A 25,386-nucleotide genomic window follows, 5' to 3' on the forward strand; every position below is an offset into this window, starting at 1 on the left:
TTATAATTTATAGTAAATTTTTCTTTCTTTATTATTTTCGTTATAATATATATTTATTATAAGTAGTCGCGTCGAAAAATCTCGAATTAAGTTTAATCGTTCTTTTACCGTTTATTATGCGGATTTCGTCGAAGCCTTTTCTAAATTTAGTTTCGAAGTCATGCCTTATAATGTAACGAACGTTATCTAGGTTCTAAAAGAAACCTAGTAAGACGTACTAGGGTTTATATTAATAATATGAAAGAGTATCTAAACGTGTAATAAAAGTCGCTTTTATTAATATAATAAGTAATAATTTATAAGAACGAATAATAATTAAAGTACGTAGGTTTAGGAGTATTTATAATAGTTTCGTTAAAGTTATTTATTTTATTAATAAATTAAAATTAATATTTAAATTAATTATTAAAATAAAAGGTATTTATATAAAATATATAAGGAACGTTCGTCGTTATATATTTAATTTCTTTTTTTATTAATCGGTTAAATTATTTAGTTCACGGTAATCCCGTTATTAGCTCACGGTGATCCATCCCTTGGATTACGGTAATCTATTCTAGTAACTTATTTAGGAGCGTCGTGATCCCGTCGCTCCTAGCTTACTTATTAAAGCGGTGGTCTAGTCGCTCCTCGTCCCGTGGCTTTTTTCTAGTTATTTTCTCGGGTCGGGTTTATCCTTTCGCTATTTGAAATATTTTCGTAATTATATTTACGCGTTTCTATAATATAAGGGAGTTTATATTAATATAGCTAATAATATGGTCGGTAGTTATAACGTTATAGCCTGGTTAGGGTATAATAGTTCCGTTTTAATAGGTAGGGTTTTAACCGTATAATTAAGTCGGGTTATAATATTATCCTCTTTTTTTTAACCGTTTTATTTTTAAAATATCGATTTTATAAATATTTTAATTACTCGTATTATTAGGTTATAATAGGTTTTTTTTTTTTATTATTTTTTATTATAATATTTATTTATTATAATTAATTATATTAGAAAATCTCGGTTTAAAAAAATTATCGCGAGTTTAACTCTTATTATTAACGTAGAATCTATAAGTAATTTAATTAATATATTTTATACTCGTTATTTTTATTAAAACTTGGCTTATTATATAAACGAGAAGTTATTTCGTTATTTAAAATATATTCGGGTTAATTGCTTTTATAATAATACCTTTATTACATCGGCCTTAATAAAATTAATTACTTAATAAAAAAAGTTAAAGGCGGAAAAATTAAACGTAAAAAAAACTTTATTCCTTTTATAAACGTAATTATTTATCGCCTTAGGTCGTTTAACCCGTTTTTATTATATAAAAAAGGTCGTAATAAAAAAACGTTCAGAAGCGTTTCGTTAAGAAATATAAAAACTAAATAAAAAAAATAGTGTTTCTTTTTTAATTATTAATTAAAAAAACTTCGTTTTTAATAATTTACATTCTTTAAATATTTTTAAAAACGTTAATTAATTATTTTTTAATTTAATAAGTTTCCCCGATTTTAAGCCGTCGGTCCTCGCGGGGGAAGCTTTTTTTTAAACTTTTAAAGTTTTTTCGCGGCGTTCGTTAAATGTTTTTTAAACTTTTAAGTATTATTTTTTAATAAGTAACTTTTTTATTAAACGAAGTATTAAAAGCTTCGTTCTTTTTTTTTTAATTAATAATTTTATCGATTTTATATTTATATTAATTTATTTCGATTTTTAATTATATATTAATTAAGGTTTTTTCGGCTATTAGTTCGAATAATAAAATATAAAATATAAAATATATCCGTATTATTTTAAATAATAATAATTAGTAATTAGTTTTTAAAATAACTTTTATAATTTTAAATAATTTTATCCTTTTAAAGTCTAATTTATCGCTTAATTATTTTATTTTAATATTTCGTTATAAGAAGTAAACTTTTTCTCCTTTTTTAAAAATTAATCCTTTTAATTTTATTTAATTAGCGTATCCCTTTATTTATTATTAAAAAAAAGTAAGGTCTTATTATAACGTAATTTAAAGTTTTTTTTAGTTTTTTAATTTAAATAGTCGCGATTAGTACTAGCTTTTTTTTTATAGGTTTTCTAATAATTTCTAAATTATATCCGTAGTTTATTCGAAATAATAATATATATATAGCTTCGTTATTCGCGTTATTATAAACGAATTAAGTTATTAGTAATAATTATACCTAATTATTTTATTTATAATTAATATAGTAATATAAGTATTACTTTAAGGTTTAATTTATCCGCTCGGTTTATTTATTTATTTAAAAGTGGTAAGCTATAAATAGCTTATATTCAACACTGAGTTGTGCTATTAGGGATCTCCAGAATTTAGCGGTAAACAACTTGTCTTTATTAGAAATAATTGTTTCGGGTAGCCTATACTAGCTAACGATTATTTAGAGGAATGTGTATATTAAGTCATTAATATCGCTTAATTTTTTATACGGTAGGAAGTAGGTATATTTTATAAGTTTATCCGTAATTATTAAGATGTTATTATAATCGGTTTTAATTAAAGGTTTTTTTAATAGGGGTAGTTTAATAACGAAATTAAATATAATAATTTTCTATACTTTATTTAATAATAAGATCGGCTATATTTCTCTATATAATTAATACCTAGCGGCCTTGGTTCTATTATAAAAATCGTATTTATTAATTACTTTAATTATAATCGGTTTAAGGTTTTTATAATCGAATTATCTAGTAATCCTTCTTTAGGTCTTAAATATTCTTTAATATCCATATATAAGGTACTCGTAAAATTCTCGGATAAAATCTTCGCGGTATTATTTAAAAATATAGATCTTATTTCGGTAAAAAACGAAACCGTTATAATTTTCGAGGTAATCCCTAAAATAATTTACAAGGTCGAAATCCTAATTAAATTATTAAAACTTAATAATCTATTCGTCATTATATTAAACGTGGTTCGTAACATTTAATTATTTTAAAAATACGAGGTTACCGTTTTAATTATAAGTAAGAATCGTTCGCGTTTCGAACAAAACCTCTTTTTAATAATCCGGTTATCGGCTTAACGCGTTAACACGACCGTTCTCGTTACCCTTCTAATAAATAATAATAAAGTTAAATCTTAAAAGGAATTTAAACTATTATATTTATCGTTTATTTAGCTCCTTAATAATAATAAACGTTATAAAGTTTTTATAATCGGTATAAATTTTAACTAGTTTTATTATTCCGCTAAAATAATATCTTTATTTTTTATAAGTTTTAATAATAATTATTAATTCCTTATTATAAATTTAATAATTAAACTCTAATCCGTTAAGCTTTTTCGAAAAAAATACAACGGGGTACGACTTTCCGTTATTATTTTATTAACTTAATTATCTTCCGATCGCATAGTTTAATACGTCGGTTTTAACCTTAAAAGGTTTAGACAGGTCTATTACATAAAGCACTAATTTATTAAGGATTCTTTTTTTAATATTATAAAAAGCTTTATTTTTTTTCTCCGTCTATTAAAATAGTTCGTCCTTCTTCATTAAGTTCGTTAAGGGTGTCGCTATCCTATTAAATCTAGGGACGAAAATCCGGTAATAATTAATTAATCTTAAAAAGGATTTAATTTTTATAACGCTTATAAGCGTGAGCTATTTTTTAACTATTAAAATTTTTAAAGGTTCTATTCGGATTTCGCTTAAAAATATTACGTATCCTATAAAAATAACGGATCGTTAATAGAATTCGCTTTTTTTTAAATTAATTAATAGGTTAATATTTTATAGCTTTTAAAGTATTAATTTTACATACTTTTAATACTATTCATCGTTCTTAAAATAAATAAGGATATTATTAAAATATATTATAATAAACTTGTTAAGGTATTCTTATAAAACGTGGTTAATTATAAATTAAAAGTTAATTAATACATTAATTAAGTTAAACGGTATAGCTTAATATTCGAAATAGCCGTACTTAGTTCGGAACGCGGTTTTCTACTTTTCTCCTTTTTTAATTCGGATTAAGTTATATATATTAAAAAAGTCGAATATTATAAAGATTTTAATGTATAATAATTTATCTTATAAATCGCTAATTAAAAATAAGGGGTACCGGTTTTTAATAATAATTTCGTTAAGTTTTTAATAATCGATATATATACGCTATTTAGGTTTTCCGTCCTTACTCTTTTTTAAAACGAAAAGGATAAAGAAGCTTACTAGTAATATAAATGGTTAAATAACTCCTTTCTCAAGGTTTTTCGTAATATACTCCTTTAGGGCTTATTCGTATTCTTAATTAAGTTTATATATAAATATAAATAAGGGTTCTTTCTTATTTTTAAAAAGTATTTTATAATCCTACCATATATAAGATAATAAGCTTATTTTTAATTTTTTATAAAAAATACTTCGAATTATCGATAGTTTTCTAATATAATCGTTATAATATTCAGCTTAAGCTCTTTAATAATAATATATATTTTAAAGACTTTAAGTTTATTAAGGGGTCGCTTTTTAAACCGTTACCTATCGATTAAACTTTTTCCTAATATATCTTACTAAAGTTAGCCTATTTTTTAATTAATTTTAAAATTACTTACCCGTAATTAAAATATCTTTAAAATTATATCGTATTTTATGACGTCCGTAATATTACACGTAATTCGTTTATAGTGTTCTCCGATATCGATCGGAAGGTTCGTAACTTCCTTCCGTACTTCTTTATTATTATAAGTTATAAGTCCTTTATCGACGGTTTTAAATCGGTATAAGGCGTTTTTCTCCTATTATTCAAATTTAAAGCAATTAACGATTCGTAATAAAATATAGTTTTCTTACGCTCCGTTATTAAGTAGCGCTTTAATATGAACTCTTTTTACGCTTAGTATTAATATAATATATTTATAGATAGCTTGATCATCCATTATTTAATATAGGGACCTATTTTAGTCCGCTTATTATTATCTTTTTATAATAAGCGGCGTTTATTTCCTAAACGTTACGTTTATAAGTTATTAACGATATCTTACAATCAATCTTCGTATCGTTACCGTTATTTTCTCCGTTCTTTATAAGGCGTTTTTTAATATATTAATAAGGGTATTTTTATACTCCTCCTTATATAAAATATTATCCTTAATATTTAAAGTTCGGGTTTTTCTAATAATTCGAAGGTTTATTAAGTTCGCGGTAATTTATAAACGCTTTATAAATTCTTTAATATAATAAAAAGGTCCTCCTATCGGGTATATATCTATACGTTTTAAAAGTATTAAACGTTTTTTTTTAAACGTTTATAAACTCGCGATTTTTTTTAAGCGTGTTTAAAGTATTAATCCTTAAAATACTCTTTTTAATCTCGTCTTTTTAAATAATATTATTATAATTACCGTAAGTTTTCTTATATTAATAAGTATACGTATTATCCGTTTAAAATTAACGTTCGGATTTTTTTAATAATATAATTCGGGTATGGTTACGTAATAAATTATTTACCAATCTTTCGGAGAAACTATTCGTATTTAAACTTTTCCGCGAAGTGTTTTATATAAGTATTATATATATACGAGATCTATAAGAGCGTAAAGTGTTTTTTATAAGTAAAAAAGATTTATAAGTTATTTTTTATTATGTAGTTATTATAAATTTTTTAATTAAAACCGGCTATAATAAGTATTTAGCGTAAATATTTTAAATCGGGGTAAAAAATATTAAAAATAATTAATTACCCGTTAGTTTTAAGGTTTTTAATTTTAATAATCTTATTTATTAACTCGTTTATTAATATATTTATTAAACGTTTATAATTTATTAATTATTTTAATTAGTTTATAATATTATTTATTAAATTATTATTTTCGTTATAAAGAAAGGGTTACTCCTTTTATATTATCGCGACGTTTCGGCTATAGTCCTCTTTATTTTTCGGGGCTTTAAAAAATTATCCGGTACTTTTTTTATTTATTAAGTAAAAAGTATACTTATTATTATAATAAACTATTTAGAATAAATTACCGTATTTAATAATAACGTTATTATTTTTAATAATTATTATAAAGGTATTTTTTATTTTAATAACGTTAACGTGTTATTTTTTTAAAACTCGTTAAAAATCCTTTTTTAATGTTTAATATTTTTGAACGTAATATCCTAATTTTTAATAATTATAATAAATATTACGTAGCTTCTTATTTTATTTATTATATTTAATAACGTCTAGGTTTATAGGTTTATTATAATAGCTATACGTTATAATATTCTTAAGCGGTATATAATTATATTAACGTAATTACCCCGTATTAGCTTAGGTTCGACTGGTCTACCGTTAAGGTCCGCTTTATTTTTCGCGGCGTTGCTTGTATATATAAGTATTGATTTTAATAATAAGTTTTATATATAAAAGGAAGTTATTAAGAGCGTTAAGCCGGCTAAGTTTGTTTTTAATATTATTTTTTAATTCTTAATAATATATTATAGTTTTTATAATTTCGGTATAGTTTAGTTGAGCTATGATACGCCGGAATTCGGCTATATAAAAAGCGGCTAATCCTTTTTATTTAAAGGTTTTAAGTTCTTTTTCCGCTTGTCGCTTTTCGTTAGGGTTTTAAAAAAGTAATTTAAAAGCTTATTTAAAGCCGTTATAACTTTTAAAAATATATTATACCTTTATGCGGTATAATTTAACTTATTAATTATTTTTTACGAGTTCGTTTAAATAAGGTTTAAACTAAGTAAGTATTTTATTTTTAAAAAATAAGGTAATATAAATAATTCGTTAAGTAAAGTTTTAAAACATCCTTTTATAAAATCGTTAATAGGTTTTAATTTAAATAAAAAAGCTTCGGAAATTTTTACTTATTTCATTAAAAAGGGTTAACGTATTAATCTTTATACCCTTTTTTAAGGCAATAAAGGTTTAGATAATATTAATAGTTATATAAAAGAGACATACCTTTTTATATAGCTCGTTAATATTATAAAATATTTATTTTAAGGTGCCCTTAGTTAAGAACTTATTACGCTTTTTTTTAAACTTAACGTAATAATATTAATAATTAATACTTTTTTATTTAAATTTTTTAATTCGTTTAGTTAACGCTTATCGCGTAAGCTCGTTATTATTATTATTATTATCAATATTTATAATAAGGTCCCGTTAAGAGGTATTAAGGGTGGCGATAAGAGTTTTTCCTTATCGGACGGTATTATTAAAACTAGGTATAAATATAATTTTTATAATATTATTATTTAAAAGTTTAAATAATAACTCGTAAGAATAAAAATAATTAAAATATAACGAACGTTATTTAAGTTTTAAAAAAAACTTAATAAGATATATTAAGGTTTATATTAATAATATAAAAAAGTATTTAAACGTATAATAAAAGTCGCTTTTATTAATATAATAAGTAATAATTTATAAAAACAAATAATAATTAAAATATATAAGTTTAAAGGTATTTATAATAGTTTTATTAAAATTATTTACTTTATTAATAAATTAAGATTAATATTTAAATTATTTATTAAAATAAAAAGTATTTATATAAAATATATAAAAAATATCTATTATTATATATTTAATCTCCTCTTTTATTAATCAGTTAAATCACTTAGTTTATAATAATCCCGTTATTAGCTCATAATAATCTATCCCTTAAATTACGGTAATCTATTTTAATAGCTTACTTAGAAGCGTCGTAATCCCGTCGTTCCTAGCTTACTTACTAGAGCGGTAATTTAATCGCTCCTCGTTCCGTAGCTCTTTCCTAGCTGTTTTCCCGGGTCGGGTCTATCCTTTCGCTATTTAAAATATCCTCGTAATTATGTTTACGCGCTTTTATACTATAAGGGAGCTTATATTAGTATAATTAATAATACGGTCGGTAATTATAACGTCGTAGCCTAGTCGGGGCATGGTAGTTCCGTTCCGGCGGGTGGGGTCTTGGCCGTATGGTTAGGTCGGGTTGTAATATATAGTTACTATTTTACGAAAGGGTGGTTTTATATAATAATAAAAGGCGTTAATAAGTATAAAGAGTATACTCGTACTAATTATACGTATAATAATATCGGGGTTTTATTATCTTTTTTACGGCGTATATAAAACGAGCACGACCGCCTATTTTAAAAAGAGTCCGCCGTAAAGGCTCACTTTTTAAAACTTTAGCGCTAAATTAATAAAGCCGTTACTTACTTTATTCGTTTCTGTAAATAAAAAGAGATAGTTCGTACTTAGGGGGTAAAATTAATGCAATATAGTTTACGCTCTTTAAACGAACTGGAAAAGTAGGAGCGTCGGGAGTTTAAAGCTGTTATAGCCGTTTAAATTTACGGGGGTTTTAGTGTCATCGATTAGAACGCGACTAATTTTTCTTTTAAACTAATCCTTAAAGTTATTATTTAAACGCCCGTAACTTTTTAATAATATTTATTAAATATTTTTTAGGTTTTTAAGTATTATTTTTTAATAGGTAACCTTTTTATCAAACGAAGTATTAAAAGCTTCGTCCTTTCCTTTTTTTATTAATAATCCCGTTAATTTCGTACTCGTATTAATTTATTTCGACTTCTAGTTATATATCGATTAGGTTTTCTTTAGCCGTTGGCTCGAGTAATAAAATATGAAATATAAGGTATATCTATATTATTTTAAGTAGTAATAATTAGTAATTAATTTTTAAAATAACTTCTACGATTTTAAATAGTTTTATTTTTTTAAAATCTAATTTATTACTTAATTATTTTATTTTAATATTTCGTTATAAGAAGTAAACTTTTTCTCTTTTTTTAAAAGTTAGTCCTTTTAACCTTATTTAATTAATATATCCTTTTATTTATTATTAAAGGAAGGTAAGGTCTTGTTATAGCGTAATTTAGAGTTCTTTTAATTTTTCGACTTGAATAGTTACGATTAGTACTAGCTCTCTTTTTATTAATTTTTTAATGATTTCTAAATTATATCCGTAATTTATTCGAAATAGTAATATGTGTATAGCTTCGTTATTTACGCTATTATAAGCGAATTAAGTTATTAATAATAATTATACCTAATTATTTTATTCGTAATTAATATAGTAGCGTAGGTATTACTTTAGGGTTTAATTTATTTGTTCGGTTTATTTATCCGTTTAAGGGTGGTAAGCTATAGATAGCTTGTGTTTAACGCCGAGTTATGTTATTAGGGATTTTTAAAATTTAGCGGTGAACAGTTTGTCTCTGTCGGAAATAATTATTTCAGGTAGCCCGTGTTAATTAACGATTATTCAGAGGAACGTATATATTAGGTTGTTAATATCGCTAGATTCTTTATACAGTAAGAAGTAGGTATACTTCGTGAGTTTATCCGTAATTATTAAGATACTATCGTAATCGACCTTGGTTAGGGGTTTTTTTAATAGGGGCAGCTTAATAACGAAGTTAAGTGTAATAGTTTTTTATATTTTATCTAGTGGTAGGATCGGCTGTAATTCTTTATATAGTCGATATCTAGCGGCTTTAGCTTTGCTATAGAGGTCGTACTTGTTAATTATTTTAGCCACGATCGGCTTAAGGTTTTTATAGTCGAATTATTTAGTAATCTTTTTTTAAGTTTTAAATATTCCTTAGTATCCGTGTGTAGGGTGCTCGTGGAATTCTCGGATGAAATCTTCGCGGTACTGTTTAGGGATATAGATCTTGTTTTGGTAAAAAGCGAGACCGTTATAGTTTTCGAGGTGATTTTTAAGGTAATTCGCGGGGTCGAGGTTTTAATTAAATTATTAGAATTTAGTAACCTATTTTTTATTATATTAAATGTGGTTCGTAGCGTTTAGTTATTTTAAAGGTGCGAGGTTACCGTTTTGATCGTAAGTAAGGATTGTTCGCGTTTCGGGCGAGACTTCTTCTCTAATAGTTTAGTCGTTGGCTTAATACGTTAACGCGACTGTTCTCGTTATTTTTTTAGTAAATAATAATAAGGCTAAATTTTAATAAGAATTTAAATTATTATATTTATTATTTATTTAATTTTTTAATAATAATAAACGTTATAAGGTTTTTATAATTAATATAAATTTTAATTAGTTTTATTATTTTATTAAAATAATATTTTTATTTTTTATAAGTTTTAATAATAGTTATTAATTTTTTATTATAAATTTAATAATTAAGCTTTAGTTTATTAAGCTTTTTTAAAAAAAATGTAACGGGGTACGATTTTTCGTTATTATTTTATTAATTTAATTATCTTTTAATCGTATAGTTTAGTACGTTAGTTTCGATTTTAAAAGGTTTAAATAGGTTTATTATACAAAGTATTAGTTTATTAAGGATTCGTTTTTTAATATTATAAAAGGCTTCGTTTTTTTTCTTTATTTATTAGAATAATTTTTTTTTGTTAGGTTCGTTAGGGGTGTCGTTATTTTATTAAATCCGGGGACGAAGATTTGGTAATAATTAGCTAGTTTTAAGAAGGATCTGATTTTTATAGCGTTTATGGGCGTGGGTTACTCTTTAATTGTTAAGATTTTCGAAGGTTTTATTCGGATTTCGCCTAGGGATATTATGTATTTTACGAAGGTGACGGATCGTTAATAGAATTCGCTCTTTTTTAGGTTGATTAGTAGGTTGGCGTTTTATAGTTTTTGAAGTATTAGTTTTATATGTTTTCGGTATTACTTATTATTTTTGGAGTAAATAAGGATATCGTTAAGGTATATTATAATAAATTTATTAAAGTATTTTTATAAAATATAGTTAATTATAGTTTAAAAATTAGTTAATATGTTAATTAAATTAAACGGTATAGCTTAGTATTCGAAATAGCCGTACTTAATTTAAAACGCGGTTTTCTACTCTTTTCCTTTTTTAATTCGGATTAAGTTATATATATTAAAGAGGTCGAGTATTATAAAGATCTTAACGTGTAATAGCTTGTTCCGTAAATCGCTAATTAAAGGAAAAGGGTATCGGTTTTTAATAATCGATATATATACGTTATTTAAGTTTCCTATTTTTACTTTTTTTTAAAACGAAAAAGATAAAAAAGTTTATTAATAATATAGATAGCCGGATAACTCTTTTCTTAAAGTTTTTCGTAATATACTCCTTTAAGGCTTATTCGTACTCCTGGTTAAGTTTATATATAGATATAAATAGGGGTTCCTTCTTATTTTTAAAAGGTATTTTATAATTTTACCGTGTATAAAGTAATAAACCTGTTTTTAGTTTCTTATTAAAAAGTGTTTCGAATTACCGATACTTTTTTAATATAATCGTTATAACGTTCGGCTTAAGCTTTTTAATAATAATATATATTTTAAAGACTTTAAATTTATTAAAAGGTTGCATTTTAAACCGTTACTTATTAATTAAACCTTTTTTTAATATATTTTATTAAAATTAGCTTATTTTTTAATTAATTTTAAAATTATTTACTCGTAATTAAGGTATTTTTAAAATTATTTACTCGTAATTAAGGTATTTTTAAAATTATATCGTATTTTGCGACGTCCGTGATATTATATATAATTCGTTTATAACGTCCTTCGATATCGACCGAAAAGTTCGCGATTTCTTTCCGTATTTTTTTATCGTTATACGTTATAAGTCCTTTATTAATAGTTTTAAATCGGTATAGAGCGTTTTTTTCTTATTATTCGAATTTAAAGTAATTAACGATTCGTAATAAAATATAATTTCTTTACGCTTCGCTATCGAGTAACGTTTTAATATAAACTCTTTTTACGCTTATTATTAATATAATATACTTATAAATAACTCGATTATCTATTATTTAATATAGGGACCTATTTTAATCCGTTTATTATAGTCTCTTTATAATAAGCGGCGTTTATTTTCCGAACGCTGTTCTTATAAGTAATTAATAATTCCTTACGATTAATCATCGTATCGTCGCTATCGTTCTCTCCGCTCTTTTTAAGGCGCTTCTTAATATATTAATAGGGGTGTTTTTACGCTCCTCCTCGTACGAAATGCTATCCTTAATATTTAAAATTCGGGTTTTTTAAATAATTCGAAAATTTATTAAGTTCGCGGTAATTTATAAACGCTTTATAAATTCTTTAATATATTAAAAGGGTTTTTTTATTAGGTATATATTTATACGTTTTAAAAGCGTTAAGCGTTCTTTTTTAAACGTTTATAAGTTCGCGATTTTTCTTAAACGTATTCGAGGTATTAATTTTCGACATACTTTTTTTAATTTCGTTTTTTTAAATAATATTATCGTAGTTACCGTAGGTCTTTTTATATTAATAGGTACGCGTGTCGTTCGTTGGGGATCGATGTTCGGATTTTTTTAATAGTATAGTCCGGGTATAGTTATATAATAGGTTATTTACCGATCTTTCGAGGAAATTATTCGTGCTCGAGTTTCTCCGCGAAGTGTTTTATATAAGCGTTATATATATACGAGATTTATAAGAGTATAAAATATCTTTTATATATAGAAGAAATTCGTAAGTTATTTTTTACGGTGTAATTATTATAAATTTTTTAATTAAACCTGGCCGTAATAAATATTTAGCGTAAGTATTTAAAATCGAGGTAAGGAATATTAAAAATAATTAATTATCCGTTAGTTTTTAAATTTTTAAACTTAATAATCTCGTATATTAATTCGTTTATAAATATATTTATTAAGTATCCGTAATTTATAAATTATTTTAATTAGTTCGTAATATTATTTATTAAATCGTTATTTTTATTATAAAAAAAGGGTCGTTTTTTTATATTATTATAACGCTTCGGTTATAATCTTTTTTATTTTTTAAGGCTTTAAAGAATTATTCGGTACTTTTTTTATCCGCTAAATAAAAAATATACTTATTATTATAATAAGTTATTTAAAATAAATTATTATATTTTATAATAATATTATTATTTTTAATAATTATTATAAAAGTATTTTTTACCTTAATAATATTAACGTATCGCTTTTTTAAAACTCGTTAAAAGTTTTTCCTTAGTATTTAATATTTTTAGCCGTAATATTTTAATTTTTAATAATTATAATAAATACCGCGTAGTGTTTTATTTTATTTATTATATTTAATAACGTTAAAATTTATAAGCTTATTATAATAACTATACGCTATAATATTTTTAAGCGGTATATAATTATATTAATATAATCGCCTCGTATTAATTTAAATTCGACTAGTTTATTATTAAAGTCCGTCCTATTTTTTACGGCGTCGTTTATATATATAAGTATTAATCTTAATAATGAGCTCTATATACGAAAGAAAATTATAAGGGGCGTCAAGCCGGCTAAGTTCGTCCTTAACGTTATCCTTTAGTCCTCGGTAATATATCATGATTTTCGTAGCTTCGATATAATTTAATCGAGTTATAATACGTCGGAACTCGGCCGTATAAAAAGCGGCTAATCTTTTTTATTTAAAGGTCTTAAGCTCCCTTTCCGCCTGTCGCTTTTCGTCGGGGTCCTAGAAGAGTGATTTAAAGGCTTGTTCGAAGCCGTTATAACTTTCGAAAATACGTTATACCTCCGTGCGGCATAGCTTAACTTATTAATTATTTTTTACGAATTCGTTTAAATAAGGTTCGAACTAAGCGAATACCTTATTTTTAAAGAACGAGGCGGCATAAATAACTCGCTAAGTAACGTTTTAAAACGTTTTTTTATAAAACCGTTAATAAGTTTTAATTTAAATAAAAAAACCTCGGAAATTTTCGCTTATTTTTATTAAAAAGGGTTAATATATTAATCTTTATACCCTTTTTTAATATAATAAGGGTTTAAATAATATTAATAGTTATATAAAAGAAACGTACCTTTTTATATAGCTTATTAATATTATAAGGTATTTATTTTAAGGTATCCTTAATTAAGAGCTCGTTACGCTCCTTTTCGAGCTTAATATAATAATATTAATAATTAACGCTTTTTTATTCGAGTTTTTTAATTCGCTTAATTAATATTTATCGGGTAGGCCCATCGTTATTATCGTTGCTATCGATATTTATAACAAGGTCCCGTTAAGAAGTACTAGGGGTGGCGGTAAGAGTCTTTCCTTATTAGACAGTATTATTAAGGTTAAATATAAATATAATTTTTATAATATTATTATTTAAAGGTTTAAATAATAACTTATAAAAATAAGAATAATTAAAATATAACGAATATTATTTAAGTTTTAAAAAAACCTAGTAAAACGTATTAAGGTTTATATTAATAATACGAAAAAATATTTAAATATAAAATAAAAGTCGCTTTTATTAATATAATAAGTAATAGCTTATAAAAACGAAGGTAATTAAAGTGTATAGATTTAAAAATATTTATAATAATTTTATTAAAACTATTTATTTTATTAATAAATTAAAATTAATACTTAAATTAATTATTAAAATAAAAAGTATTTATATAAAATATATAAAGAATATTTATCGTTATATATTTAATCTCTTTTTTTATTAATTTATTAAATCGTTCGCTAGTTTATAATAATCTATCCTTTAGATTATAATAATTTATTCTAATAACTCACTTAAAAGCGTCGTAATTTCGTCGCTCCTAACTCACTTTATTAGAGCGGTGATCTAGTCGCTCCTCGTTACGTAACTCCTTCCTAGCTACTTTCCTAGATCGGGTCTATCCTTTCGCTATTTAGGATATCCTCGTAATTATATTTATACGCTTTTATAGTATAAGGGAGTTTATATTAGTATAGCTAGCAATGCGGTCGGTGGCTGTAACGTCGTAGCCTGGTCGGGGCATGGTAGTTCCGTTCCGGCGAGTGGGGTTTTAGCCGCGTGGTTAGGTCGGGTTGTAACAATACGGCAGGTAAATAGGAACGACCTAAGTCTTATCCTTCTAATACGGGTCTGTATTAAAACCGAAGCTTCGTACTTAAGCATATTATCGTAACGACGGCACGCTCTTTAGTTTAGCGGCGATTTTATGGCTAGCTCGCGGCGGCCTCGTATAGAAGTAATAGCGTAGAACTATCTTTATTCTTATTTTTTTAAGCGTTTATTTAACCGTTTAATTATTTAATTATTATTTAATTAATATTAATTAAGCGTTACTTAGTTATAAAATTATAAAGGCTTTAATAATAACCTTTTAAAGTTTCTTTTATTTCTTCCTCTTTACGTTACGTTTTTTATTAATAATTTTTACCGCTTTTATATAGGCGCCGCGTAGGAGTTATAACTTCCCGGTAGCCTCCGTACATATTTCGAAGCTAGCCGCCCTCGCACTTAAATAAAGGTCAAAGGGGGGAACTGCCGCTTTAATCTCTAAGTAGCATTAGGGGGTCGCCTTATATACCCCTATTACGGTCCGGAGACAGGAGTTCTGGGCTATTATAAGATTACGGGCTAGCCCTTTTTCCGTATCGGCCACTTTGTGCTAAGCCGACGCTCCGTATGCGAATACGCTACGTATTATTTTCGTATAGAGCTCTTTCGCCCTTCGTACCGAACATCCCCACGCTAACGCTGCGAGCCTAGTAAGAGCTAATGTCTAAGTTACTATTTTCGCTTTAATTTTTAAGATATAGTCCTTCTATTATAGTTTCCGATAGAGCTATACGCCAAGGAATTTCGTAGAGGTTACCGGCGATATAGTGGCGTTTCCGAGGCGTACTTATAGCGTACAGGCTTCTCGCGCTCTAGTAAAATAGATAAGCTCACTCTTTTTAGGTTTAAACTCCATCCCTCTCGTACGTGCCCAGCGGCTATAGGTCTCCTAGGCTCTTTCTAGGTTTCGGTAATTCGTAGCGTGGTCCGGCCTTACGGCAATAAGATTCGTATCATCTGCGAACCCGACGATAATAAGCTGCTCGTGCGCTTCTAGCTCCTCGTATAGTGTAGCGATATAGAGAATAAAGAGGATCGGTAATAGCAGGGAGCCTTACGGAACACCAGCGCGGAGCTGGATCTTCCTTAACGACTTGCCGTCGAAATAAAGGTGGACCGATACCGGAAAATAATTTTATACTATATAGGGTTTAATAGTATAAATATAAATAATTAAAACTTTTTTTAATATTATAAGCTAATTAAAAAGTTTACTCCTCGGTTATATATAATAGCTAGCGGCTAAGCCGTAACTAGTATATTTCCTCGCGATATTAATAAGCTTTTTAATAGCCGGAATTAGAGGATAAAAGACCAGGTAAAGGCAGGATTATTTAAGCCTCCCCCCGACGTTTTTAATAAATAATTCTCCTTTATAGCGTTACTAATACTTACAACTAGCCGCTAAATTAAAGAATTAACGGATACGCTTAGTAATAATAATGTTATTTTCGATAACGCGACGCGCCGGGTTTTATTCCGGAAGCTCTAAAAGAGTTTAAATATTTTAGACGGCTAGATCGGTTAATTAAAGCACGAGAAGTCACTTTTAAAAGCTAATTTAAAGAAAGAAAGAGGTAAATAAAAAAAAAGAGTAATACTTAACCTTAACTAAAAATTTACGCGTATACGAGATGCTATAGTAATTAAGAAGGAAATAAATAGCGTTATATCGGAAACCCTAAGCTGTTACTCCTTTATTATCGGTGCCGAAAGCCGTTATAATTAAATCTAACTTTAAATTTAAGATTAAAAGTGTTATAAAAGCGTTTCGAGACTGAAACGGTGTTTTTAAAAATTTATATTAATTTTTAATTAAATTATTCGTATTATTATTATATAGTATTATTATTAGTTTTTAGGGTCGCCATTGCATGGGGTGACCGTAGCACCGTCAGCTGGCTTATAGTGCATACAGGATAGCAGATTTGTTTTGAGACCAGCTTTTACAGTTTAGCTGTAGGCGGCTTCCAACGTCAACTTCCCGTTCATAGCCTGATCAGAGGCCTTGTTGGGAAACTTGAACTTGAATAGTACTAGAATCGGAAACCTCGAACCACGCAGCCTGATCTAGACCTGAGTTGTTCAGTATATATATATCTCTGCTCAAAGAAAGCCACAGGAAATAATTTTTGTATCGCTCAGCTCAGACTCACAATCAGACCTTTTCTACACAGACAAAATTCTAAAGCATCACAATGGGACCTCTTATACTCCTGGAAGCAGCCCTCCTCCCCTTGCAGGGCCTCTGTTCCCCCTACAGGTCATTACATTACCGACCGTATTCGCTGATGACCTATGTTGGAAGTCGTGCTATAACGAGGAACCAAACTGACCAAGCCGTGGTGTAAGTGGAATCCAACGATATTAACACATTACTGACTATGCCATTTGTTAAACTAGTATCCGAAGCACACAGGTGTAAGTTCAGATCCCTACCGTGTTTGTAATTAAGGGGAAATCTGACCTTGATAGGATTGCTGGACGTGCTGCTTCAAAAGGTCTTTAACAGGCGATAGCCTCCAAAGCTGGACGGAAGTCCCGAACGACAGGCACGGTAAGTCTTTGTCAGCAACGTCATGTCCGGCCGTCCACCTTGCAAGGACACTAACTGATGCGGCTCAATATATGACGGTACTCATAATCGAATGAAGCTTGATTGAACACGCCTTCTACCAACGGTACCGTTGATTTCAAGGCTGTCAGCCTTCCCGACTTTCACTTTACCTCAGCGTGTGGCAGACATTTCTCAAAAGACCAGGGCAAACCTGTTTCCAATTCCTCATCAATATCACTTTCATTTAGTCGTGCAATCCAAGTTCAATGGTCGTCGTAGTCGTCTACGGAATATACCCTCTTTACAGCTACTTCTATGACAGCTCGGACAACCTGTAGCATTGAATATTGCCTCCAGGTGAAAGCGTTCGCCCAAGGAAAATATACGGCAGTATCTTTCTCTACATGAAGGGCCGTCAACATGCCATTTTGTTCACTTGAAAATCTTCCGTTGAAGACGGGGTTAGTTTGCACATTTGAGTCACGACCGAAGCCACTAGATAGTGTATTGAAAATACGCAAGACGACACAGGCTCCCAAAACCCCTAACAGAAACAATCAAGCCTCGACAGGATGACACCAAGCATGCAAGTGCCTCCGTGGGTAAGCCGCCGCGATGCACTCCCGCCACTGCATATCCTCGGCCGTGGTCCCGTCGAGGCTCATGTCGAAGCGGCGCAGCATCGTCGCGTACGCAATGTACAGCTCGCACATGGACAAGTTGACGCCGAAGCACGCGCGTGGCCCCCGGCTGAACGGCACGAGCCAGTGCTCCAGGTTGTGCGGCTTGTGGTCGCCCGGCAGCCAGCGCGCCGGCTTGAAGGCCAGCGCGTCCGCGAAGATCGCCTCGGACTGGTGCACGTGCAGGATCCCCATGCCCACGGCGGCGCCGGCGGGGATGTGCTGGCCGCAGAGGACGGCGCCCTGGGCCGGCACGACGCGCGTCAGCGACACGCCCGACGGGATGAAGCGGAGGGACTCCTTGATGGTGGCGGTCAGCAGCGGGAGGGCCTCGAGGTCCGCGAGGCTCGGCCGCGTGTCCAGGAACGGCCAGACGGTGAGCAGTTCCTCCCGCAGGGCCTTGAGGAGCTCCGGCTGCTGCAGGAGGTGCCAGTGGCCCATGACCAGCGTGTCGGCGACGGTGTTGGAGCCGGCGAATACGAGCGTGAAGCCCTCGTCGTGCAGCTCGGTGAGGTCGGGCAGCACCTTGGTCCGCCACGCGTTGGCGTCGAGCATGCGGTGGAAGAGGGTCTGGTGCGGCGTGTCCTCGAGCTTCTCGGGCGAGTGCAGGACCGCCTGCAGCTGGCGGTGGATGATGTCGCGGACCTGGTACAAGCGCGGGGCGATGACGTCGGCGTTGGGCAGCAGCTGCATCACCAGGGTGGGCGGGAAGGCGTAGGTCAGCTTCCGGATCCAGCTGAAGTTCTTGAGCATGGGCAGGGCCGGCAGCGTGGCGTCCATGCCGAGGATCAGGGGGTCCGGAAATCGGGCGCGCTCAGGGCGCCGATGTTGTTGCCGAACGTGAAGGACATGATGGTGTCGAGGGTGAAGGAGCGAAATGCGTAGAGAAGATCTATGGATCGTCGCGTCCCGTCCATCGTCGAAATGGCAGACGCGAGCTTGGCTGCCTAGTTCCCGATCAATTAGACGTGGCAGGTAGATGACGACTGAGGGGTGGACAAATACTCACATTCTGCCACACTAGACCTTCGATGTTCTGAATGGCTTTCTTGGAGAACATCGGCATGAGGACCTCTCTTCGCTCTATAGCGCTAGAGGCGTAAGCTACTATTCGGAAAAGGGGGGTTATTAAGCTACCGACCTTTGGCCTGAGCATACTTCCGATAGACAAACGACCCAGACTTGAAACCGGTCACGTTGTATAGCTCATCGTCCTTATCCCATCGTTTGGTCATGTTGTATATCTCATGAAATGCGGATGGGTTTCCGAAATGCAACTGTGGTCCCAGATATTAACCACTGTGGTAAGATTGTAGTGCTCGTGCCAAAGGCAAATGCTTACCTCATTTGGCGATACTCGGATAATATCACCTGTCTCAACGTGTTAACAAACAGAGTAGTAACAAGCTCAACACTGATTCTTACCATATTGTTTATGTAGCTCAAGTAGCTGTTGAGCTAAGTTTTGTTGCAGTATAACCTCCTTATAGGCCCTCCAAAGCCCGGTAGCTCCAGCCATGACAGGCCCCGGAAACTTCCGCAAGGGATGGAAAAACACATTGTACACAATCCTGCCAAAGAACAAAACAATGGGAGCGGCAACGGTAGCCCATAGCCAAACTGTACTGAACATCATAATGGATGAAGATAATTATTCTTAAGCGGTGGTAGGGATAGGTGATGCAACGATTTTATTGCCAAAAGCTGCCGCGCCTACAGCGGTGCGGGTTCAATTTGTACTATTTAGAGGCGACCACATCCTTGTCAGTGAACACTATGTATATATCGGACCATCCGATAGTGTCCTCGCAGAAGTCTTGGCGCCTAGCACGGCAGAACAAGATTACATTGCATCTTGCGACAGCGATCTTCAACGGCCGGGATCTTGGCTTTTCCCTGAGCCTTTGGGGCACGTGAAGTTTCCTCCAACTAACGTCCCGAATATTTAGAAGCGTTGGTGGGTCAAGAAGCATGCCTCGATAGGAGTGAGCCTATGCTAGTTCGCAAGGGATCTTCAGGCCTGGTCAGAGGGAGAAATGGCTGATATACGAGTGGTAGAGCGCGAACGTCACCAGACCCCCAAATCACTTGCTATGGCCGGTCTTGGTAATAAGCACTATAAAAATTGAGTTCCTAATTCCTTGCCGATCACTGCAAGATAGTCACGAGGATGTTCCTCATCCACACCGTTGGGGCCATGTACTGCTCCATGCGGGTCTGGAACGTCAAAACACTGCTATCGTAGCTCGCTACATGGATCAAGAGGTAGTATGCGGCACGCTGTTGGCAATTTTAGACTATTCTAGACCGTTCGTTTCCGGGCCCATGGGGCGAGGTGGTGTGAACATCCTGATACCAAACAGTGAAACAGTTTGATCTTCACCTCGACGCCAAGCTGCCTACTAGTCTTCAAACAGTATAAGACCAGAGTATTGGCCAGCACGATAGTGGCTAAGAAGAACCTGGCATGTTTCATATCGCTTGACCAGGAAGCTTGTGAACAAATCAAAAGAAATAGAAAAGAAACAATCGGATGAGTGGTACCGAGTGCTCGGGGAAAAGAAAATCACATGAATTAGCAGAAGCTTGAAACTAGTATATGATATGTGTGTAAGTTAGTTGGCAGATGGTGTGCACCCAGTCAAGGTCACATCCGGCGATCTCTTGCCCCGCACTTCAGTCCGTGGTGCCCCAGAAGTGGACGAATACTACCTAAAAGGGGGGAAGAATACCACTATACTACTGCACGTGCTGATCCTTTCCGCAATAGGGATAGGATAATCCCTCACAAGAACGTGTTTCCAATCAATCGTTATCGACAATTCGGAGATTCGCAACCACCTTTCCACCCGATGGGGACCGTTGCTACGTAACAGGCGGAGTTCATTGGCGGAATCAAGTTTGGGTGAAATCCTACGCCACTTACACCACAGTCTACCATAGATCAGCCCGCCCCGGATAGGCTCGAGACGGCAACAGAGTAGCTGGTAGGTCTGGAATAATCATATGGAAGCGAGCCCTTCGAGTTCCGTCACTTCCCAAGTGTGTGTGTGTAGGCAGCTCTCTGAGAAAATATAAGCAGCTATAAAATTAAGCATGGGTGGGATCCATCGAGATTATTAATTGATGTGTCACTCCAAAATCAAGGAAAGGAGCAAGTTCGGGCAGGCAGCTTCAGGTAGAGCCTAGATTGGCGCAGATGAAAATTCCATGGCGCCAAAGGATCAAATATGCACGCGGAGGCATGACCAGTAATTCGAAGTATCGTCCCTGTAGTTTACATGTCATAATATAATTTCTATCTAAACAAGACCATTTTTCAGCGTGCCGCGAATACAGGTGTTCTCGAGTATATGTGTGGGTAAGTTAGAGGCCACTGCGATTGGAATTTTACAGAGGGAACTATCCACTATAACGTGCGTGTTACGGAGCTGATCATAAACATGGGCAGGAGGTGCTTGAGGTAGTGGCAGCTACCAAAAGCCCGAGTAGATTTGTTAAAATCGGTGGTACATAGGACAGGCGTAGCTACCTCTTGATCACGCATCTATTTTACACCCTCTTCGTCACGGACCAGAACTGCGTAACTGCCCGTCCCGTCAGCAACCGTCTTCATTCCTCACAGGAAACGGCAGGCACTCACCATAAGTGAACTTCAGCAACACGTCCGGCTGCTCGGCATATAAGCTGTCGATGTTCTTCCTTGACGTATGGCTTACATCGAACCCGAGCAGATCTGTCAGCTGGAGCACTTCCTCCGTGGAGAGCTGGAGAGCGGTATGGGTGCCCCATTTCAGCGCTGCATAAACGTCAGCCCGAGTTTCGACGGTGAACGGATCAGAAGCAAAGAGTATAAGTATCAGTGTTCAAGGAATGGGGGCCAGTAACGTACGTTCAAGGTTGATCCACACCCCACCAGGCTTCAGCAGCCGGTGTATGTTGCTTAGGAAGTCAATCACGTTCTCGGAAATGTCGATGAAGAATAGCGTGACGACGGCGTCGAACTCACCGTCCCGGGGGAACATCTCCAAGAAGTCGCCCTCGACGAGCTTAACGGCCTTATTTGGCCAGTGGTCCGGCACCGTAAGGGCGGAGTAGCGCGAAGAGGGATTGGCCTGATGCGTCCATTTGGTCACGAAGGGATGCAGAGTATGCTGGTGCAGCGAGCTCGTGTGGTTCGTTAGCAGGTGGTAGGCCAAGATGGAGCCGTAGTCCAGCTCGTTGGCCACGACGTCGTACCCTGTGCTGATGTGAGGTCACGCCTTTAACTCAACGATGTAAGATGGACGCACCGAGATCAGCGATTTCGCTTGCCAGCCTGCCCATACCGCTTCCGGGTACAAGCACCTTGTTCCCTCCCTGGTTCCCGCCAAAATGTTGCTCAAGCCCACCCAGAACAGGCGGAAACACGGCCTACCTCTCTTTTACGCCTTGCGTGCTCCAGTCTCTCGAAATATGTCCAAACGTCAGGTCCACAACTCCGAACTCTGCGTCTTCATCGTCTTCCAGTGCTCGCGAGCCGGTGCGGTAATCCTCCCTCGCAATCTGCGCGATCTGTTCCGAGAACCGAGCGTTTACCTCGATACCTATCCTGGCTTTCTCGAAGTGTGCAGGATAACCGAGCTTCTTGCTTATCGCCTTCTGTTCGGGGGTCTGCTTGGAATACCGCGTATACTTCCTCTGGAGCACTTGCTCGGCGAGGAACGCATACTGCTCGTGGCTTCAGGATGGATGTGGGTGAAGAGGGCTGGTTTTCGCTATTAATAGCATGAGGGAAGGGAGGAAAGGAGAGCGGGAAACGTATCACGAACGGCTGGTATTATTAGATGGAAGTATGGGTACTTTAAAATAGGTATATTAACCGATAATAACCGAACATGTATTATTAAAGCATGCTCACCCGGCGTCTTCTTCCATCATGCATAACAAGCTAACAATCTAGGTTTTCGTTTAATACTGCGACTATCGCGACCTCATCATCTCTCCTCCGTGCCTGCTTCTGTTCCTAGCTGAATGATAGCCATGAGCCGTTCGATTCTGTTACTCTGTGTCCTCGCCATCCTACCCAGCGCTCAGGGACAACCACAAAAGTGTAGCAAGCTGCTGACACGCAAAGAATGGCGGACATTAACGCATAGCGAGAAGGCCGAGTGGGTGGGAGCTGTCAAGGTGCGCCCTCCTTCTGTCTGTAGGTAACGCGTACATTGCTAATGCCGAGTAATTAGTGCTTGGCAAGCATACAACACGAACGGCTATCCTTGACGAAGGACCAGACGGTGCTTGAGGGAAAGAGGAGCCCGTACGACGACTTCTCTTACTCGCACGCATCAGTGGAGAATAGCGCGCATAGGAATGCCTACTTTCTACCGTGGCGTGCGTTCCGTCCCTCCTTCCCTTCCCCAAGCACATACTTACATGAGCGCAGACCGCTGGTTCACCCATCTATTCGACACCTCCCTCCGCCACAACTGCGGCTACAGCGGGCCAACACCATACTGGGACTGGTCGCGCGGTCACGCAGACCTGTTTGGCTCGCCAGTGTTCGAGGACTCGCCGGAGTACGGGCTGGGCGGAACTGGGGACTGTGATTCCTCCCCCGAGGCGGATTGTACCGTCACCACCGGCGCTTTTGCCCCATCCGCGCCGGGAACTTCGAGCTGGCCTGGCCAGTCCCCCACCAGCAGCGGAGGAACCTGACGCTCCTAACCGGCTGGTTCCATCATGAGATGCCTCAAAACCGCACCCTCAGCCCGGAGTTTGTGCGCAACTTGACCGAGAAAACCACGAGCGACTTTTTCAGGTTCCAGCACGGAATCGAACTGTTACACAACCACGTACAAAATTTCGTTGGGGCGACTTGGCGGGAGACTGCCCGAAAGTACTGCCTGAGGAGGATTGCCAGGGCATGGCAGACAGCTTCACGCCTAATGAACCACTCTTTTGGCTGCATCATGTTCAACTTGACCGGTTGTGGAGTGAGGTGCGCCCCCGGACCCCAATGCTACCTTCCCGCTTATATGTCTGCTGCAGTACAACGTTACTGACATGAGTTGTATAGTGGCAGCGTCACCACCCATCCAACTTCGTCGCCTTTCCCGGCATGCCCCTAACCCCGCACAATTTGACCGACCCACGCTACGACCTTGACGCGCATGCAGATCATCAGATGCCCTTCGACGTTCAGAGTGTTCCCGTGGCGCCGAGGAGGGTGTTTGCTACGGAGGGTTGGCCGTTGTGTTATCACTATACGAACGAGGAGTAACGGATTCTAGACTAGACCAATAACGTATGTCACCCCATAACCGACACCCCTGTATAACACTAAAATGGCTCACCGCTACTTTTTTTATTACTTATTTTTTTAACTAATTTTAAAGTAATTTATCTTATTCCATTTATATTATATTTATTTATTACTTATTTTTTTAATTAATTCTAACGTAATTTATTTTATATTATATTTATTTATTATTTATAACACTTTATATATAAAATAATACTACTACCGCGATTTTTAACGTTATAAATAGTTAATTAATACGCCGGGCCGCTTTAAATTAAAGTATACTAAGGATTACACTAGTTAACCGCCTCTATAGAGCTAAATTAAAGCGAGAGGCTAAAGATAGTTATTAAAGGTTTTTTTTAATATAAAAAAGTATTTAATAGATTAAGTTTTAGCTTAAAAAGCCCTTAGCGTGGTACCGCCGTATACGTAAATTAAGAAACTAGCTTAAAGGGTTTTAACCCTTAAAGGGGACTATTAACCACTCGGTAAAATTAAATAGAAGCCTTCCTTCGATGTTACCTAGTTTTAAAAATAAAAAGGTAACGCCGAATCGATTTTTAACGTATTAATAAAGTATTTATTAAATGAGCTGTCTATACGTATAAGGGTTCCCGGTTTAATCGAGGTTATATTATTATATTCTTATTATTTATATTTATTTTTAGTACGAGCTACGAGGGGTATTATATACCCCTCTTTATAAAATAAAAAAGGGGTTCGTACGCGCAGGTACGTAGCACCTCTTTTAAAGTAGTATAGAAAACCTTAGTTCTTACTATTTTAATACTAATAATTTTTATTTTAATAATAAACTTAGCCAGCTCTTTTTTTTAAAACGAGTCTTTTTTTTGTAAAGGTCTGGTACGGATAGGTTACGTTAATCCTGTATTCGGTGCCTATTTAAGCCGTATAGGTGATACTATATCTTTTTAACGTTAATTTTATTAAGTAGTAAGTCTTTTTAATTAGTTATTTTAATCGTTTAAAGGTAATAATAGTAATAAGTACGTCGTTATATATCGAGATATATTATATCTTATTAAGGAAAAAAT

The 25,386-nt window shown here is 33.7% G+C and overlaps 5 protein-coding genes across 5 annotated transcripts; 1 reads left to right on the forward strand and 4 right to left on the reverse strand.

Annotated features, from left to right (window-relative positions):
- Positions 1 to 17,922: 17,922 nt before the first annotated feature.
- On the reverse strand, positions 17,923 to 18,825 carry PG994_006484 (uncharacterized protein; the record flags this gene model as incomplete). Its single annotated transcript, XM_066857893.1, has 1 exon — positions 17,923 to 18,825. One exon carries the CDS (start codon positions 18,823 to 18,825, stop codon positions 17,923 to 17,925), a length of 903 nt encoding a protein of 300 aa, XP_066717162.1.
- An 8-nt stretch (positions 18,826 to 18,833) lies between these two features.
- Positions 18,834 to 19,280, reverse strand: PG994_006485 (uncharacterized protein; the record flags this gene model as incomplete). The annotated part of the gene is made up of 3 exons (XM_066857894.1): positions 18,834 to 18,992; positions 19,055 to 19,128; positions 19,187 to 19,280. 3 exons carry the CDS (start codon positions 19,278 to 19,280, stop codon positions 18,834 to 18,836), a joined length of 327 nt encoding a protein of 108 aa, XP_066717163.1.
- Positions 19,281 to 21,644: 2,364 nt separating this feature from the next.
- Positions 21,645 to 22,371, reverse strand: PG994_006486 (uncharacterized protein; the record flags this gene model as incomplete). Its single annotated transcript, XM_066857895.1, has 3 exons — positions 21,645 to 21,844; positions 21,938 to 22,285; positions 22,338 to 22,371. 3 exons carry the CDS (start codon positions 22,369 to 22,371, stop codon positions 21,645 to 21,647), a joined length of 582 nt encoding a protein of 193 aa, XP_066717164.1.
- An 87-nt stretch (positions 22,372 to 22,458) lies between these two features.
- PG994_006487 (uncharacterized protein) lies at positions 22,459 to 22,962 on the reverse strand (the record flags this gene model as incomplete). The annotated part of the gene is made up of 2 exons (XM_066857896.1): positions 22,459 to 22,765; positions 22,946 to 22,962. 2 exons carry the CDS (start codon positions 22,960 to 22,962, stop codon positions 22,459 to 22,461), a joined length of 324 nt encoding a protein of 107 aa, XP_066717165.1.
- A 105-nt stretch (positions 22,963 to 23,067) lies between these two features.
- PG994_006488 (uncharacterized protein) lies at positions 23,068 to 23,742 on the forward strand (the record flags this gene model as incomplete). Its single annotated transcript, XM_066857897.1, has 3 exons — positions 23,068 to 23,214; positions 23,271 to 23,418; positions 23,471 to 23,742. 3 exons carry the CDS (start codon positions 23,068 to 23,070, stop codon positions 23,740 to 23,742), a joined length of 567 nt encoding a protein of 188 aa, XP_066717166.1.
- Positions 23,743 to 25,386: the final 1,644 nt, after the last annotated feature.

The sequence above is a fragment of the Apiospora phragmitis genome (genome assembly GCF_038363925.1).
Source record: "Apiospora phragmitis strain CBS 135458 chromosome Unknown utg000006l:1.0-5683423.0:1.0-5690449.0, whole genome shotgun sequence".
Classification (NCBI taxonomy): Eukaryota; Fungi; Ascomycota; class Sordariomycetes; order Amphisphaeriales; family Apiosporaceae; genus Apiospora; species Apiospora phragmitis.